Source organism: Equus przewalskii, chromosome 3, assembly GCF_037783145.1.
Source record: "Equus przewalskii isolate Varuska chromosome 3, EquPr2, whole genome shotgun sequence".
NCBI classification, from domain to species: Eukaryota; Metazoa; Chordata; class Mammalia; order Perissodactyla; family Equidae; genus Equus; species Equus przewalskii.
The window spans coordinates 17,140,147-17,160,000 of NC_091833.1; the positions used below are offsets into that span (position 1 = coordinate 17,140,147).

The 19,854-nt window shown below is 42.3% G+C and overlaps 1 protein-coding gene across 1 annotated transcript in view; it reads right to left on the reverse strand.

The window, feature by feature from the left end:
- Positions 1-4,388: 4,388 nt before the first annotated feature.
- DYNC1LI2 (dynein cytoplasmic 1 light intermediate chain 2) overlaps positions 4,389-19,854 on the reverse strand; it is a 22,861-nt gene continuing 7,395 nt past the window's right edge. Inside the window, exons 5-13 of the mRNA XM_070612082.1 lie at positions 16,228-16,397; positions 15,260-15,353; positions 13,884-14,019; positions 11,663-11,774; positions 11,056-11,115; positions 10,244-10,285; positions 9,727-9,844; positions 8,758-8,874; positions 4,389-7,359 (exon numbers count right to left, since the gene is read on the reverse strand). Of these exons, the coding sequence (XP_070468183.1) occupies positions 7,259-7,359; positions 8,758-8,874; positions 9,727-9,844; positions 10,244-10,285; positions 11,056-11,115; positions 11,663-11,774; positions 13,884-14,019; positions 15,260-15,353; positions 16,228-16,397 (950 nt within the window). The 3' untranslated portion in view covers positions 4,389-7,258. The remainder of the gene's footprint in view (positions 7,360-8,757; positions 8,875-9,726; positions 9,845-10,243; positions 10,286-11,055; positions 11,116-11,662; positions 11,775-13,883; positions 14,020-15,259; positions 15,354-16,227; positions 16,398-19,854) is intronic.

Genomic DNA, 19,854 nt, shown 5'->3' on the forward strand with positions numbered 1-19,854 from the left:
TTGAAAACCCTGAGTGTGAATGTTCTCAAAGGGCACTCTGTGGAACCCAGAGGATGTCCACTCACAGTGGGCTGGGAAAGCACACACTTGAGCCCTTCTGAAGAGTTCCACCTACCTAGTCATCCATATCACAAATCAAAACAAAAATCTGCTTAATTTAGTTTAAGCTTGAGTCTTCCATTCCTACTTGACCACCTATAACGTGGTATGCCCAGAACACAGTCTGGGAAACCTAGGTTTAGGCTTTCACAAATGGGAAGAGGATCGTCAGGAGCGAGACTGCCAGCGAGAGGCAGATCAAAGGGGAGACCGCCAGTGAGAGGCAGAGCCCGCACCAGAACCTGGGGCGTTCCTGTGCAGTTGTTGCAGCGCAAGGCAAATCCTTGCTGTTTGCGCGCCTCCTGTGGGCCTGCTGAGAGAGAACATATCCTCTCAGATGGGTTTTCAGGGTGCAAACTCACCTACCATTAACTGGAACCTCTGAAACACCTTCTCAACATGCACATCTTATCTGTATAACAAAGCTTAAACAATTACAATGTTTATTTTCCTATATACTCCAAAGTTTAATTCCAGGCTAGCATTTGTTAGATGATTCTGAGTAGGTCAAAAATGGATTCACAGTAAAATGGTGCCAAATATTTTAAATATCAAGGACAGATGTAACATGCCACAGGCTGCTGACAGATGTACCAAGGCACCCCCACTCTTTAAAATAAATTACTGCCTTAAAAAGGGACATAGTTTTCAATTGTTGAATTCTTCCCCAAACAAAAATTAAGATGCTTATAATCTGAAGTTAACATCTTGTTTGCCCTTACTAAAACTTTAAACAGATAGTTCTTTAGAGAAGCTGATTGGGTGAGGTAAGTTTGAGGGGAGGCAGGGTGCGGAAGATGGAGGAGTCTGCTGATCATTTAGGAATGTTAATTCAGTTCTACACAAGAAATAAGTTCCATTAAATGTTCTAGAAAAACATCATACATGAAAATATCTCAACGTTCTTGTAGATTTATCTTGAGTTGCTTGATGAAAACAATCAAGACAGAACACAAAGTTGAAATGTTAACAGTACTGGAAAAAATTTTAACTTTACCCACATAGGAATTTCTTAACAAGATTAGAAGTACTTGAAAGCTTAGGCTCCTCCTGTTTGAAATTGCTGCCCAAGGATGAGGAAAGGCTTTCATGACCTTTCAACCCTCCCACACAGAACCCTGGTCCCCACTGATCTGGTACCCCACCCTCTCAAACCCCTGCTATCTCAGCACAGTGTCTCCTCTCCCTTCAAGCTGTAAGATTCCCTCAGAATCAGAGCCTGGTGAGAGACTCCCAGGGTATGTCTCACCTGTGGCCGGGCTCACTGCACCAGCAGGGTGTACTGTTCATCCACAGTGGGAGTTGTGCCTTCTTCCTTCTTCTTGTTCCCAATAACACTGCTACAGGCCTGTCATCTCTGTCTCCTCCTAGTGAGAACACACCATCTGTGCCTCATCAAGCAAGCGAGAGAGAACATCAAGACAGGACTTTGCATCCTTGCGGCTATCCGCAGGCCTTGCAGGGTAAGGAATACAGTACTTAATAGCGCTGTCCTTGCCTCCAGAACCCCAGACTCAGGTCTGGCATGGGAACTGCAGTGAGTTAATAATTTCCACAACTGCTGATAGGTGTGCAAAATATTATAACCATTATGGAAGGAATTTTGTTAATACCTAGCATTTACCTTTTGACTAGGTAGTGCCACGGCTAGGAATTTACCCTGAAGATACATCTCCACAAATAAAAAGATACACCCAAGGTTATCCATTGCAGTATTATACATAAAAACAAAATGTCCATCTGTAGGACACCGATTGAGTAAGTTATACTACATCCACATAACTAAGTACTATGAGGCCATAAACAAGAATAAAGACAACTGATATAAACCAATTTTTAGGTAACGTTAAGTGAAAAAAGTACATATGGCATGTCCATTGAAAGGGCCTAGATGTAATAGGCAATAGTAACATTCAGCATGCCTACAGTCCAGAGCTTGTTTTCTAAATACCAATCCCCAGTAAAAGGAAACAGGACTCCTTGGAAAAATGACTGATTCCAGGTCAGAGGCAGGGAAAATGCAAGGTGAGCCTGGAACATCTCCTTGTGCCAGAAAGTAAGGAAATGCTCCAAGACCAATGGGAGCACATCAAAAGGACACAGCTATATCTGATAAGAGTCTAGTATCCAGAATATATAAAGAACTCTTACAACTTGACAATGAAAAAACCAAATAATTTAAAAATGGGCAAAGGATTTGAATAAACAATTCTCCAAACAAGATATACAAATGGCTAATAAGCACATGAAAAGATGCCCAAAATCATTAGTCATTAAGATTCCACTTTATACTCACTGGCTATAATTAAAACAAACAAAAAAAACCACCACAAAATAACAAATGTTGACCAAGATGTGGAGAAATTAGAACCCTAACACATTGCTAGTAGGAATGTAAAATGGTTCAGCTGCCGCGAGAAACAGTTTGGCAATTCTTCAAACTGTTAAAACAGAGTCATCATACAACCCAGCACTTCCACTCCTAGGTAAATGCCCTAAAGAACGTATGTTTACACAAAAACTTGCATATAAGTGTTCACAGCAATATTATTCATAATTACCAACAAGTGGAAACAACCCAAGTGTGCATCAACTGATGAATGGATAAACAAAATGTGGTTTATCCACACAATGGGACATTATCCAGCCATAAAAAGGAATGAAGTTCTGTTACATGCTACAACATGGATGAACCTGGAAAACATTATGCTAAATGAAAGAAGCCAGACACAAAAAGGCCACATATTGTATGATTCCACTTATGTAAAATATCCAGAATAGGCAAATCCACAAAGATGGAAAGATTTCTAGTTGCCAGGGAATGGGGGGAGGGAGAATTGGGACTAACTGCTAATAGGTATGGGTTGCTTTTTGGGGTGATGGAAATATTCTAGAATTTGACTGTGGCAATGGTTGCAAAATATAGTGAATATACTAAAAATCTCTGAATTAAACATTTTAAAACGATGAATTTTATGTTGTCAATTGTATCTCAATAAAAAGGAAAAAGGACACAGCTGGTTGAAGGAGCTCCCACTCATCATATTTGGGGCAATTTGAACATCAAAAAGAATGAGCTATTAGATTATAACACTTAGAGTTAAAAAAAAACAAAACTTTAAATTCATAGTAAAAACATCCACCCAAAAAAGGACAAAGGGAAGAAAACTCTTCTTTATGGATGAATGCCAGCTAATACATTTAAAAGGAATGACAGGATAAGAAAATTACCATTTAAGAACCCCTAATGTGATATCATATTTAAGCCAGGATCATCAGTAGATGCTATAAGCAATATGTAAAAGGTGGCTGAAGACCAAGATATTCAGTGGTATCACCCCCCCCGACAAGTTTACTTGAGAGATCTGAGGGAAACCACCTTAACCAAGGAATCAAACCCAGCATCACCAGTACAGGGACAACTTGATGTGACATACTGGAAAATATACAACCTCACTTAGGTAGCATTCTTGCAAAAACTGTGAATCTGAATTGAATCATGAGGAAACAGTATGACAAGTCCAGAATGCGGGACTTCCTACGAAACACCTGGCCTGGACCCACCTAATATATTTAGGGGTGAAATGCTCTGATGTTTACAACTTATTTTAAATGACTCAGGGGAAAAACCGTGTGTCTCTGTGTGTGTATTGAGAGAGATATGGAGGGAGGTGGGAGAGAAAGAGAAAGCAAATGTAGCAAAAAGTTAGTAACTGGTGAATCCATGTAAACAAACGGGTATTCAACATACCCCTCTTTCAACTTTTCTGTAGGTTTATAACTTTTCAAAATAAAAGCAGGAGAGAAAATTTCTATGATAAATCAGCTTTAAAGAACAAAAAACTCAACATGCTTAAAGTAAGCGCAATAATGAGAAATGTAATGCATCTCTAATATAAAGAATCTGATCTTCTTGAATATAATTTACCGTGCCCCATTTAACTAGATGAAAAGCATTATGGTACAGTTGCTCTCATATTCCTCTATGAATCCTCAAGACTTCTAAATTAGTTAAGTGAAAATCAGTGAGCCCAATTCAGACAATCAAAAATGTATCTAAGAGGCAAGAAAACATATTGAACTCACAAACCCACTGCACTTTACCCACAGCTTGGACACCACAAACCTCAAAATGTGGCTTTAAAATGTTTTTCTCTAACAGAATTTTTGATAATTTCAAGTGAGAGAGGTATATATTTTTAGCTACATAGTCAGATACCTCATATAATTAGCAGACAATTCAATGTATCCCCAGTGGGATGATTTATCAGAAAGAAAGTCACCAAAACTTGTAAGCAGTCTGGATTCGTGTTTATTGAAGCCAGTAATTAGAGACATCTTCTTTTCCAGCACTAGAAAGCAAGGTCCACATGACTGCATACTGCATCCAGATAGAGCCACACCCCTGGACTAAGGCTGGTGGGGGAATAATCTGCAGTCCTAATTTTAAGTTAAAAACACCGATAAACTTAGTATAGAGACGACAGTGAACTTTCACTTACAGCATCAACATTGTTAAGGTCATGATGTACAGAGCAGTCACTTTCAACTTTGTTAAACTAATAAAACAGGACAACGTCTTCAGTTTAAATACTGATTTTAAAATGCCAATCAAAAAAAAGTGCAAACAAAATTAAATAATTCTAGCAGCATACCCGTTGCATTTTTAAGAAAGACCAATTCACGGCCTTTGTCGCGGCCACTTCTTCAAGGTTGGGCTTATTTCTTTGATTTTTCCATTTTAAAGACAAACAGTAGATGTAATCACTATAGTGTATATAAATAGTTATAAAATTGTCTTTAACAGTCTACCATACAAGTGTATTCTGCAAATAAAATGAATTTTACTTTAAAAAGTAAAGGCTGTTTATTGTTTGGCCTTTGGTTCCAATGCTTGAAAACCCCAAAATAACAAAAAATATCTTCCCTCCTCCCACCCCCTAAAAAGAACCCTGCAGCTCCCCAAAGTTGGTAGACTTTGGCAATCACTGAGCACATGACAGTATGCATCAGTTTCTTCTGATACTAGGAGCATCCAATTGTCATGAAAAACTAAAAGTGATCTCCAAGAAACCTTCCTTCACAAGACAGGTGTCTTAGCATTTGATCGTTTTTAGTACATTTTATATTGACACAAAAAGTGCTTATCAGTTTAAATGACAAAAAAACAAAAAGTAAAATTTTGCATTAAAATTTAAAATCACACTGTATCCCTCTTAGGCATGTGCCTTTGCAAGAATTCTTTCTTGTTTCTGAAGTCATTCATTTTGCCCCCCCGCCCCCAGCTGCTATAGTGGGACTAAGTGACCCCACCATTAGTGTGGCCACAAGCGGTTTGGCATCTATTGGTCACTACACCACAACTATCATTCCACAGTCAGTTTACTGTCATTACCTGGACAATCTGGTAATTGGAAGCCACAATACATTTTTTTAAAAAATAACAATTAAAAAAGGGGAAAAAAATGTATTTTCAACAACAAACTGGCACAAGAAACATGTTTTTATGTTTGTCAGAAAGGCAAGTAAATACTCAGCTTTCTCCTTAACAGTGTTTAGACCTTTACAAAAAAGCAATTCAAGACAGCCTAAAAGTCTTGTTATATAACATAAGATATTAAGTTATGCCCAGTACTATGTTAGTGGTCAGTCAAATCTGGTATGTAAAAGTAATGACATTAGGGAAGTTATGCTAGACACAGTACAACAAACATTCATATAAAAAAAGTAAACTCCACATAAATGAACCGTGGTTTTTTTCCCTTGGTTTGACAACAAATGTTTTATACATTAAATTAACGGTAGTGTTTGCATTTAAATGTTCTGTGTCTTGTATAAAATTAAAAGTGCCATTTCAAATCCACAAAAGTCATTTCCAGAATGGTGGTGTGACATGACAATGTGCATGAATTTGCCCTAAATGGAGACACCTGAAGCTCTATTTCCATAAGAAAAAAATGCTATGGTTTATGAAAAACACAAAATGAGAAATGTATCATCACCATTTTCAATATAAAACATTCACACTTTTTGTCCATCTGATAGCACTGATCAGACCAGGAAGCTAGGACAAGACCCTTTTGCATCAATGGAACTCTGTGAAGGTTTCCACAGACTAAGGCAGGGATTGGTGCAAGCCAATTAATCAGAGTGCAATTACATTAAAAACCTCCCTCAAACTGTCTGAAGCACAATGCATTATAGTAAAATGAGAGGTTGGTCACCCATTCTCTATTAGTAGGCCAGCCTGTGATAGTAAAAAAAAAAAAAAAAAAAAAAAAAAAATTTTAATTTAAAAAACAAAGCGGGAGCTATTTAGAAAAATACAATTCAAAGTAAACTAATTTTGTAACTGCTGACTTTATAAACACCCCAGTGACTGCCCCACAATGCACAAGTGTGCAGCCCAGCACCTCCCACATGGCATGGCCTGGGCCAAGCACGGGAGTCCTGGGCAGCTGCCATCTTCCCCACCCCTGTGTCAGCTCCACCTGACTCAGGCACCCCCACACTTAGCACATCTTTCATAAGTTAATGATGTATTCAGAACAAGTCTAATTCCCATTTTGCTTAGTGTTTAGTTTGGAAATGCTTCTAAGTCTTAAAAATGATTATTTGACTTCTACTGAACACACAGTATTTACTAACACTGCTCATCTCCTCCTCCTTCCACCTCCTTCAACATTCAGCTTCCCCACCATCACTTTTCACATTCCTCCTTTCAGTCGTTCTTTTTCCTGGACTTTCTGTTACTTAATCTGCTTCCCAAGAACAAGTGAATTTGCTAACATGCAACTGGTCAGACTAACCACCATCTGATCAACGATTTCCTGGTCTCACTTGCTCCACCCTGAAAGAAAGTGGGCCCTCTTTCTCTTGATCTACCTTCCCCTCCACAAGAAGCCCAGCTGCACTTGCTTCCCACGAGAGCACCACATGCCTGAGAGTCCAAGGGTGATCCTTAACAAAAGGGTCTGACACATAACCTTCTACATGTGCATTTCACACTCGGACAAGCCAATCAAAGTATTTTTTTTTTAAGTTCATCTCCCCTGCCCCAAAAAACTGATAGCATGTGCCATATCAGAAAAATCCTGGTCTTAGCAGATCAATATACATAGTTATTTGGTCATTTTACATATGCACTTTTTAAGGAGGATCAGGCTTCATTTTCTGTTGAAGAGTTTGTTACCATGGAGTCTGGCTTTCGAGTCATTCTATCCAGTTCTTCCTGAACATTTGTCAACACAGTCTTTTGTCCTTAAAAAAAAAAACAACAAAAAGTAGTGATGGGAAACCAGAAAAGAATTCTTAAAAAGGAACATTTAAAATTAAAATTACACAGACTTCTGTAATCATTTGTGGCGGTGATAACCTCAATGAGAATGAGGAAAGCCTTTTTTCACTGCAATGATTATGAGGAGACAGATCCCAATTCAGCATTTCTTAATGGCAAATGTCACAGGTCTCTGCTCCCCCGACTATGTGACTGCCCCCTGCCTGAGGATGCCTTTGAGCCAAACTCAAGGGCCTTTCTGAAAACCCTCTCACCACCCAACCCCAACCCCTATGCACTCTCATTGCCATCTTCCTAAAGGTGGTATCTGAGTTTCTGGCATGCAGCCTCAGGCGGAACAGGTGTTTAGGTTTTGTTTCTAATTACAACACTCTAGACTGACTCATACGGATAACCTGGAAACACCCTATTTCAATAAGAATATAAGACTAAGGCTAGACGTTTCAATCTTGCACAAGTTGGTGCTCATATTTTTTTGTTGTCAAATACTAACTGAGGCCTGGAAATTACCCCTATTTCCTGCCAGGGAATACCAGCTCACAGCCTGGGCCACTACACCAGACTCTGAGTCTCCAAGAACTCAGGAGCCCCTGAAAGTCCAGGTTAACCTGAGGATGGAGTGATTTCCAGAGGGTCCCCTTTGATCTGAAAACACCAATTAGGAAAAATGTTATATTAACATACCTTGTAGCCAATGGAAAATTAAAAGCAAAGATCCTTTAAAATGTCCTCAAGTTTCCTGGGAAAATGTGTAATTCCCAAGGAATCTGATGATTTTTGTTTCAGAGTTCTCCAAGACACAGACTTGCCCTACTGGCCCACATGGAAGGACAGATGGGTGGGCTGCCAGAGAGGTGTTATGTGTGACAGGTGGGGGGAGCATCACGGAGGATGAAATGATGACCTGCCAGTGAGACAGTGAGGGTTCACAGGCTTTGGCTCATGGCAAGACTAGGGGCAGTGGAGTAAACAAAAATCTTTATAAAGCACCACAGAAAATTAAATAGAATAAACAAAATGTCGATGGTACACCCTAGACAGTGACCTCCAATGGCCAGAGCTTTACACCAGGGCCATGTGTATGGTCTAGGATCTACCTCAACTCACCCAATAGTCAGTTCCTGAGAACCTGAATGTACTAAGACACACCTTAAATGTGCCAACGAAACCTGTATGGCAGTTAAGGTAATCCTACTATAAAGTATACTGCTCAGCATAAGGTGAAGATGTGGTTCCTTGCTTGGCTGTTGAGAACACCAAGGGTCCGCAGGTCAGGTGAAAGCAAACAATCCTGTCCGCCTCCCCACCTTCCAGCATCCCACAACCACAAGGGTCCTAAGACTCCAAGGGCCCTTTGGTACCTGACTTCTTGGCTGTGCTCTGCACCCCACCAGCACCAGGACTTCCAGGAGAACCTGTTTTTTTACTCAACAGACTGTTGAAGAAGCTGGCCAACACCCCTTCACTTGCTGCATTATCTAAGGAAACATTAAGAAAAAAAGGCATCACACAAACTGGATGACTCAATTAAACAAACAAAAACACTAGTTTTCAGCTTAGAATTACCGATTTGTGGCTATCATCTTCTTACAATACTGAGCTCATATGGTTACTCTGATACCTTATATATTGCCACTGCTGAGGCTAATTACATGTTAGCATGATTAATAACAAGAAACCTGTTTAGATTTCCCACCTGTTTCGGGGCCCAAAAGATAACCTGACCTGTGCTCCACATCATCTCCCTGTCCATCAGGCAATGTTTTTTAATTTTCTAAGCCCATAACACTCCAAAGCTGCTGTGAAAAGCTCTCAATCGGAATAGAAGACAGTCAGCGAACACAGAAGAATTAAATAAAATTTTGTTTTGACCATTTTATTGCAGCCAACCCCTTCAGGTATTACTAAGTCACTGTGATGAGGGGTACTAAAACTACTAAGTAATTGAGCTTGACAAGAGAAGTGAAGGGGAAAGCAATCCCACAATTTATAAATGGCAATAATACAAACATAATGAGAAACAAAACAAAGGACTCAAAATGCATATTTTAAAGTGTCTTCTTATGTTCTATTCCTCTCTGAAGGAATCCGCACAGCCTAACCGAGGTCTACACAAAACCAGGTGTAAGGGCCACTGATTCCAACAAAGGAACAGGCTTTGGTCTCTAGTGACCACGAGCCCCCTCCCTGAGAGGGGAAGTAGAAAGCAGCCCTTTTTGGGGAAGAAAGCGGCCCAGCTGCCATGAGTCTCCACCTTTCAAACCCGGACATGCAGCCCCTGCAGGGCTCAGGCCTAGGACTAAACCCCTTTCCAGAGACGGGATACATACTTTTGATGTTTGGGTCCGGCTTCTTTACTGACGTGCCTGGGGAGGCGCTAGGCACACTGGCTGGCCCTCCCCGGCCCTGGGTTCTTGGAGAGCCAGAGGGTCCTCTCGCAGGAGATTCCTAAGTGCAAAACCAACTCAAATCACACACAGGCATAAAAATAACAAAAAATACATCTTCTAAAAATGAAGACATGCTTCTGCAGGGTATTTTTCAGTCTAGGGAGAAGGGTGGCAGGACTGGGAGTTTGCTCCCAGCTCTGTCCCTTTCTTGACCTCAGTTTCTCCTGAGAGGAGAGATATCAAGATAACAAAGCCTCTTCACTCTAATTCCCAGGGCTGTACTCCTTCATCAGACATTTTCTGATTTCCTACTATGTTTCTGGCCCTGGGCCTTTAGGGGAACCAAATTCCCTCTGAAAATACAAAAGCCCACACAAGCTCTCACAAACAATGGTATAAAGTTTGAAGATACCCATGACACTGGACCTTGACCCTCTGTTTAGTTTAAGGTACTCACGGAGGCTCTTGTGGGCGTGGCTGGCTGCTTGGCAAGGAGTGACTGCAAAGAGAGGGACACACTGGCCATTAATCAAGGCCTGCAGAGTGCACTGTAGGTCTGGAAAACACTTCCAAGTATTCCACTAGAGGGCACCATTAACAACAACCAAGTCACAGGTTTTATACTAAAATCAAAAGATTTAAATTGAGCAGTTTGGTATATGGTGTAAACAATACTATAAGTAACCAGTTTTGAAGCTAAGGAAGCAGGGAGAGCAGAGAAGGGAGAATAGTTAGCAAAAAGAACCATCAACATCCCCCCCGCTGACCTGCCTATACCATCAGGAAGATCCATGACACTCTAAACAGTCTGAGTGAAACAGAAAAGTGAGACTGGATTTGCATTCTGCACTTTCAGCCTGGGGAAGTTACTCTCCTTGCCTACAAAATGGGTGTTATCAGCTCACCCGCCTTCATGCACAGGGCTGTGTGGGGCTCTGTGAAATAATGGAAGTGAGGTCAGGGCACTTGGTAAATTGTTGATACAGAAAGTATTATGCCAGAAAACCAACATTTCCAGAGAGAAAGGGTACTTAACAAGACACTAAGCCTATCACTGTAGGAGAATCTGCAAAGCTGGAAGACGATCCCCTCAGGCAGGTGGTTTAACCACTACCCTGTATCAATCCTAGAAATGGGAGGGAACAAGGAGGAGACCTGGTCACAAACCCTGTAAGGCTGGCAGCTCTCTGTGATACCCCAACCTTGCCCCAGGAGACTGGCCTTTCACTCATGAGAAAGCCTCTGCTCTGGCCTCACTGGTCTTCTCACCTGCTGCTTCATTAGGAACACCTGCTCATCCTCCGCTGCCAACTCTTTGTCGTGAACCAGCTGTGAAGTGAAACGACACACTTGTTTGTGGTCACAGACCAAGAACACTCGAACTACTGTCAAAATTCACGCTGAACGGAGAAGCCTGTGCTCAAGTCCCAACATGGGTCTGGAGAGAGTTTCTGCTGAGACAGCAGAGTATATTTTTCTAGCCTGGCACAGACCCTGTTCCAAGACCAGCCTTGGCATGTGGCCAAGTGAAATTTTAAAATCTGGCAGGTTCTAAATAACACCTTCCAGATTGGGTCTGAGGAGACTATAGAAGCAAGAGGATCTACTAACAGTAATCCAGAGGTGGTGGTGGCAGTGTCAGGACTTAATGGGAAACTTCAATCCAAATCCATGTGGGTACTCCAACACTCATGCCCCACCCCCCGGAGCCATTTACATAACACCAGACTTCATCTAAAGACTTTTTTAAAAGACCCTTGGATTACCCTTTTTTTTTCTTTTTCCCCAAACAGTTCATTATGTAAGACCTGTTTCTTTACAGGTTTTTTCCCCCATAAAAAACACTTACGACTCTTAAAATGATTGATTTGGGTACCTTTCTCACAGGAGGTTTCACAATAAAGTCTTCATACACATCTTCTGGCTTCACAGTTGTGAAATTTTCATGTAAAATAGCTATTTTCTTTTCATTGTCCCAACCTGCAGGTCTAAAGGCAAAGAGGGATTGACTCGCTTTTCCTGGACTGCCCTACAGCATACTCAGAGCACGTTTCTGGTTAGAGGACTCCTGGGTGAGATCCTTTCCCACAAGATCTGGTCTGTAGTTGCCGGGGCTGGCTTATAGCTTTCAGCAGACAAGCCAAAATTTACTGCAGATACAACCCATCAGATCAACATCACAGCTCCTGCTCCATACTGAGCTCATGGGATCCAACGCCTAAGGAGCCAGAATGAGATCTTACTGACTACACATGCTCACCCACAGGAAGTGCTCATTGCTTCCCACAACTCCACCCAGAAGAGCAAGGACACAATGGGGCCCTGTTCCAACAGAGTGGAGAATGCAGAAAGCAGCTCAGAAAAAAAAGCTCAGGACGGGACTGTTCTCTTGGGCTTTGGCATGGAGGCACCCCTCCCATGAGCTGTTTCTCTGAGAACTCTTCTTTCTGACAACAGTTTTCTTGTGGATTGGTCCATTAATTTTGCTAGTGTGAGAAGATGTACCCTAGAGCCAAGGGGGGTACTAGAACCTGCACTATCCTGCGCCCCAAACCAGAGGGACACAAGGAGTCCTTGAGACTCCTACATGGGTGCTGCCCAGTTCGACATCACCAGGCAGGATGGCACCCACATTCCATTAAGTTAAACTGCAGCCTACAGTTCCCACTAAACTCTCCGAAAGGAGTAATTGTAAAATGCCCTACATGACATACTTTTGAACTCTAGAACATCTAAAAGATGGTGACTGACTATTCTCACGGGCCTCCCATTCTCTATCCAACTCCTGCTCCAAAGATCTATAACCCAGAGGGTGCTTAGCCAGGGCACTCCACCCAAATGGCTTTGCTGACCTCACTAGCTCCCAAAGAGGCAACTACCAAGAGCACCAAAGGTGCAAAGGGACAGGGCGTGGTCAAGACATCACCAAGACCATGCAGCTCTGAGAAGCTGCAAAATGCTTCTCCACTCCAGGCCAGCCCCAAACCCAACCAGTCTCCCTGCTCCTCCTGCTCTTCAGGATCACATATGATTTGGGCACCGGGTGACTCCAAAAACATATCACTCGCGGAGCTTGTGTCTTTGGTGCCTGCCTGACTTCTCTGGACGATTGTCTAAAATGAGTCCAAGTAGCAGATCTGCGAGCAGCCTGAGTGAGGCTCTCCCTGAAGGTCTGGGAGACAACCTATTCAGTCCCCTGAGAGCTCTTGGCTTTCACACCTTCAGTCTTCTCACAGACTGTCCCCCTGCCCTTCCATTCCTTCTGGCCTGCCTGGCATACACCACTCATTCTTCCAGCATCACTCTCTCTTCCTTCCCTGCCACACTGCCTCGACTCCCCCATTACTGTCCTACCCCTCCTCAGCTGTATGTGTGTGTGTCCCCTACAGTGCTGTGTGCAGGGACCACATCTCAATCATTTCTGTGTCCTCAGCATAGAACCTAGGAGGTGCCCAGTATTTGCTTAGGTAAAGGGATACCTAAGCCTAAAAACATCGACCTACTAGGACAAGTCTTCTCAGAGACCATAGCTTACACATGTATTTATGCATCCACAAGAGCTATCATTCTCCAGTGAGCTCCCAAAATGTGAAATGTCAGAAACACAATAAGGATGCAGTATAGCCAAGGCCCATGTTGATGGGGACGCCAGCCAGGGCGCTCGCAATCACCCCAGCCAATGGGCAGAGAAACCAGATGCTTCAACAGAAACCATTCAGGATCCCCAAAGCGCCAATCCCCTACACTTCAACTCCCTCCCCCAGCCAGTATTTTACCAGAGTTGAGAATAAGTGGCAAAAATGGCTGGCTTAAATTTTGGTAACTTGCTTTTAATGAATAAAGGCAACACCCCTGACTTCACTCCACCCACTTCCCTCAGACTGGAGGCAGAATGGCAAGTAATCTGGAAAGGAGCAGAGAGAAAGCTGGGTTTATCTATCACCTCTGAGGTCCAGCCCCAGCACTTTGGCCCAAGGCAGCAGAAAGCTGGCTGCATAAGACAGAGACAGAAGGCACCTTACTTGGAAGGGTAAAATATAAAAAGCGAATGTATTATAAAGAGAAGAGTTTAAAAGCATCACTTATAAAGAACTCACATAAAAACTGCATCCTTTTCCACAACTAAGGCAGGTGTGGTAAAGTGGAAACCGTACGTTTTATGAACGATGTACTTATACAACAAGTCGAGGTTTTTCTCTTCCTTCACTGATGTGTAAATCAAGGCAGCTCCATCTGATCAACCTGCTTAAGGAAAACCAATTCACTGCAGGAGGAGACAAAGCAAACACACACAAGCACAATCCTCACAGTACTACTCACAGGTTGATCAGTTTTGGATCAACAGAAAGTGCTAAAATTTTAAAAACTAAAAAGGTAATAGTAGCAGATAAATGAGGTCAAAAGCATACAGCATGTTCATGCTAACGGGTTATGCAGTTCATTTTTTAACATCAAAACTGTTGTCTTTTGGCCCATCAGGCTGCTTCCCAAGAAGTCAAGTTAACAGCTCGGGGGCTAGCCCAGGAAAACACCCTCAGCATATCCAAGATACAGAGATTCTTTCCCAGGCAGATGCTCACATGCAATCAATTTATCATTAAGCACACCTTTTATGAGAGATGGGTACCTACTCATATTGGCACCCTCCACTGAGCTGGACAAGGAAAAGAGTCCAAAGGAAGTGGTAGGAACACATCCCTTGCTCTCACTCCAAGATGTGGGACTATGGTACTAACCACTATTGGATTTTTACAGAAACAAAATCCAAAAGACTGCTGACACAGCATCCCTTTCATGGACAGCACAAAACACAAACATATGGGAAACAGTTGTAGCATCTAAAACAATATTGTGTTGAGTAACCTTTTCTGCATAAAGCAAAGTTTAAAAAGATTTCCAAGATATGATAAAAGTAACCTGGTAATAAAATTATCACATATCAGCCTTCTTCTTAATATGAAAGCCTATCAAATATACCGCATTAAAAATATAAAGTGGGCCGACCCTGTGGCCAAGGGGTTAAGTTTGCACATTCTGCTTCAATGGCCCAGGGTTTCACTGGTTTGGATCCTGGGCATGGACATGGCACCACTCATCAGGCCATGCTGAGGTGGCATCCCACGTGGCACAACCAGAAGCACCTACAACTAGAACATACAACTATCTACTGGAGGGCTTTGGGGAGAAGGAAAAAAAAAAAAAAACACTGGCAACAGATGTTAGCTCAGGTGCCAATCTTTAAAAAAAAGTTTTTTAATTTAAAAAAATAAAATAAAAAGTGATCAAAGATAGGCACAAATTAGTAAGTCTCAAATTTCAACACAGTAAAATACAAAACTAGCAAAAAGACGTATATAATTTCTCCCTGGCAAAAGACTATTTTGGATTCAGGGAGAATTTTCTCTCTTTGAAGATGCCCCATTTGGAGGGAAGCCTGAATTAGCATGGGCCCAGCACCACGCCCCAAGGATACACTGGAGGCAAAACCTCCGTAGGTGTGACTGGATGAAGTCAAAGTGCTCGTCCCTGTAATCATGCTCCTTCTCCAGGACACTCACCGCATCACACTGCAGGGAAGACAGAAAGAGAAAGGAGTCATCTTTTCGCCTCTCTGCCTGCTGAGGATGGGAACAGCATCTTCAGAAATAAATTATCATAGTTCCAAAGAAGACAGCCATAGCCAAAGGCCCAAGCATTAAGAGACAAGAGTGGAAAAGCAAATGGAGATTTTTCTCCTTCGTTCTGGGCCTCAGTTTCCATAGCTGTAAAATGGGGATATAATAGCCTCCATCACCTCACAGTTGTTCTAAGAATCAAACAAGGTGACATCAGGAAACAGGCCCACTGGACATGGCTGTGCACTGCACACTCCTTTGGGCTCCATTCTCACAGAATACGATGCGAATGGTATACCCGTAGCTGGGCAACACAGTGGCTCTGACTAGGAATAAAGTAGTTTTGAAACTCAAAATGTTTTCAAAGCTACTTCTTTTTCTTTTTAAGAGACAACTTTATTTCTCTATGAGTGAACTTAATTTCTATTCCCACCTCATCCTTCTAAAAGAATTCCCACCTCATCATTTTATAACTTTCTTCTACAAGAAAAAACTCAGACCTTGAGTGCCCTTCCTTCTTTTGCTAGAGTTATTATGTTCCTTTCCGAAAATCACCTCAAGTACAACAGACTTTAGAGACCAAAGCCCAAAAGAATTCTGCTGTTCCATATTATGTTTCCACCATTAGTTTGGGCTAGATAAACTGGTGTAAACAGCCTTAAGAAAACTGCTTTTAGCTCTGACATATTCAATGTAACTTAATAAATCCTGAATTAGCCCAACTCTCCCTTGGGAAGACACCTAATTAAAGCTTCTCAAAGTTTCTTTCAGATGGTGACTGTCCACTGGCCAAACTCAGCCAAGTTTACAATTCCCTGGTACACACCTTTGTGCACACTACCAACACTGGGATTCCCAGATTATGAGTCAGTACGTTGTCACCAAGAGGCAGGGCAACATTTTCTTCATCAGGACCCGAGGTCAGAGGCCCTCTTCTCTGTGGGGAACCTTGACAACCTTCTTCAGGCTCGATATAGTCTTGAAAATCTTTCACAACTACAGGTGAAAAAGGAAAAGAAAATTACACACACACACTCAAATAAAAATACACATGTCTGCTTTAGAAAACTTAAAAAGGTAGTAACAAGCACAAAACATAAAGAACTGTGACAAACTTCCTAACTGCATCCTACTGCACTATTAGGGATTTGGGGATGGTGATGCAAAATGCCAATTCTGACAAATTCAGTCTGAGCATTATAACTTCAGAGCAGCAAAGACAGTCCCCAGGACATCTTCAATTGTATCCAACTCTTAAATAGGTTTTTATATTCTAAACTTCAATAGTTTTTACTATGAAAAAAGCCCACTTTTCTTATATATCTTACATTTTCAAAACATCAGAATAGTTGAACTGTGTTACTTCAACAGAGGCGACCACTAGAAGGAGCTTATAACTTCTAAAACTCAAGTCCTCATTAGAAATAGTAAAAAAATCTAAATTCCACAAGAACATGCTGCTCCTATACAGATGAGGCATGTCCACACTAAACAGCAAGGCTGGACTTGGCCAGCACCATCTGCATCTCTTCATCATCCTCACTCTTGGAGACTCAGTCTCACCTTTAGGCGATCCTGAGACATGTGCAGGGTTCATGGACCTGTTCTTGCCTAACATAAGAACAAGTCAGTGGTACAACATCCAGTTCTTGGCACATATAGTCAATACTTTGGCCAAGGGTGCAACCCCACAGGAGGGCCTTTAAGCTAGTCCATGGCTGTGGTTAAGCCAAGTAAACACAAAGCCCACAGACTAGCACCTTTTTATGGGCGCTTCAAGGCTCCCATGTGAGGCCAGAGAACAAGGACATGACGATCAAAGCTACTTCGAGCCAGAGGAGCAAAGAGACAGCTCTACCCTTCTACACCCAACAGGACTGAAGGACCAAAAGGCCATTTACTCTCATCCACAACAAGCTCATTAAGAAAATGCAAATACCTGGATTAAAAAGAACCTAGAGAAAGGTGCATGCACTCCTATTCACCCACAGAACAGGCTTGAAACACTTTAAAACAATGGGTTTAAATTTACAAAGATTTTAGGTTACCATTATATAACCTTCTGGAATTATCTGGGAACATAGTCTTCCATATAATACTGGGCAAACTGAAAACAAGTGACTACACCCTAAAGTGCAGATATGGTAACATTTCATCTTTAAAACTTCTCTTTAATTAAGCTCATTCATATAATGTCATTGCCACTGTAAACAATCTACTTAAGAGAACTTTACTGCATTTTGGACAAAAACAGAGAAGGGTTTTCTGATGAACTGAATCAAGGGTTCTGACATTTTCTCTTTAAAAGCCTTTTAATAAATCTTCAAATCAATGAAAAATACAATGGCTTAACTGTCTAGGTAATATCTATAACTGCCCAAGATCATATGAGGCACTCAACCAAGGCTTCCAAGACAGTGAGCACGGCAGAGCCTGGACCGGGTCACAGGCGAGCTAAGTTACTGTGGGAACTGAGGCAGGGGCAGGGCAGCTCCAGCAGTCTGCCCCATGACCCTCCATTAACTACTGTGTTGCACAAACTCTGCGGTATTCTACATGTGCCATGATGTAAAAATGGTTGGGAAGCTCTGGGTTAGACAATTCACTCTCTAAAGGCATGACTTAATTATGGCTGTCCAACAAGAGTAGGAAATGCACATGAGTTTTTAATAACTCAGAATTTTAGAAAATAAGTTGGAAGGCAGAGCAAATGTTGTAACAGAGGTTGGTGAAAAGGGAGGATAAAAACACTAAGCACTGTGTAATTCGGACAATAAAATGTGCATTTCCCTTAGGGTACACACATACCACGGTATTAAGCATTTCTCTCTAGATGGTGGGATGGCCAGTATTTCACAGCAGGGGCCATTCGCCCCTGGGAGGCTACCCTTTACCATCAGATGGGAGTGGGTATGGGAAGGCGATCACAGAGTGCTCTACCATAGCTGCTGCCACCTCTTTCTCATCTTTTCCCTCCTATCTCATTGGTCACTCATTGGTTTCACAGTCCTGAGAAGACCCCACAGATAGCACCCAATCTTTTTCCTCTACTTGATAAGCAAGGGGAGCCCCAGATATAAAGCAGGAAAGACAAGACTAATCTATACACAAGCACCACCTTCTGGTGGCTCTGGGGTTGCTCTGCCCTCCCCCTCACCCAGAGCCTGCAGCCAAACAGCTGGCACAGATTCAGGACCACTGGGGAATCGAATCCTGAAAGAGTGGCCTGCCATGCAGCAGCTTTCCAAACTCTGCAGACTGGAGACTGGTGATGGATTGGAAACTACACTGAGTGACAGCCCTTCACTCATTCAATATAATACCTAGAGTCCAATTAATCTGGAAAGCGGGACTCCTCTGAGCAAGAGGATGGCTAAATGCTTTATTAAAATGCAACCTGAAACCAGCACTAAGAAAGGCACTCCTTTAACATGCGACATGAAGGCGTGACTACCATTCCAAACATCTCAGAGGAGGGGCAGTGAAAACAATGGAGGCCCTCAGAAGGTTAACCAGTCATGAGGCATGGACGCGGTTCCAGCAATTGCTAGTTGCCCTCCAGCGTCCTCTCCTCTTCCTCCTCATAACCAAACCACCCTGATACTTGGAACACACAGGCCACACAGACTACATTTCCCAGCCTCCTTAGAAAGACAGCAGGCACACGCCCCTCAGCCCTTCTTTCCTCTTCCTCCATCCTGCTGCCTGGAACACGGATGTGAAGGCTAGAGTTCTAGTTATCAAGAGGAAGAGAACCACACCCTAGAGATGACAAAGTAGTCAGCAGGAAGGAGCCAGGGTCCTTGACCTGTCTTCTCATAGCTGCTCCAGGCCTGAATTGCCTACCTCTGGACTTCATTTACAGGAAAGAGAACTAAACCTCAGTCTTGTTTAAGCCACTGTTATTTTGGGTTTTGTGTCACATGAGGCTGAACTAATCCTAAGTGACACAGATATCAATGACTAAGACCACAAAATAAATTCAGTGTGTCATGGGAACACAAGCTTCCCAGGAGCAGGCATCTAGTCTGCTGTATGAGTCCCCATTGCCTAGAAGAGAACTGGTGCGAGGCAGATACTTTCCCTATCTGGGGAAGAGCAACAGCCTTGGCTCAATCTCCTTTTTCTCTGTTTTAACAAATCTTTACAAGGCTCTAACTCTAAGAAAACAGGTTCAGAAAAATCTCCAGTGCATTAACCCACTAATCTGGGTACGATGCTAAATGTGCAAAGGAAAACAGCTCTTCAGCCTCAGAGCTATCCTGAGAAGTTGTCTTTAAGGTCTCTATTTCAGGAGAAAAAGAGGCATTATCTAGAAAGGTCAGTGGTTGAAGACAGACGAGCTGAGCTGCATAACAATCACTGCAGCACACATGTGGGTGACCGGGGAAACAGACACGCACACAGCAAACCAAAGAATTAGACGTTAAACTCCCTGTTTCAGCTAATGTGG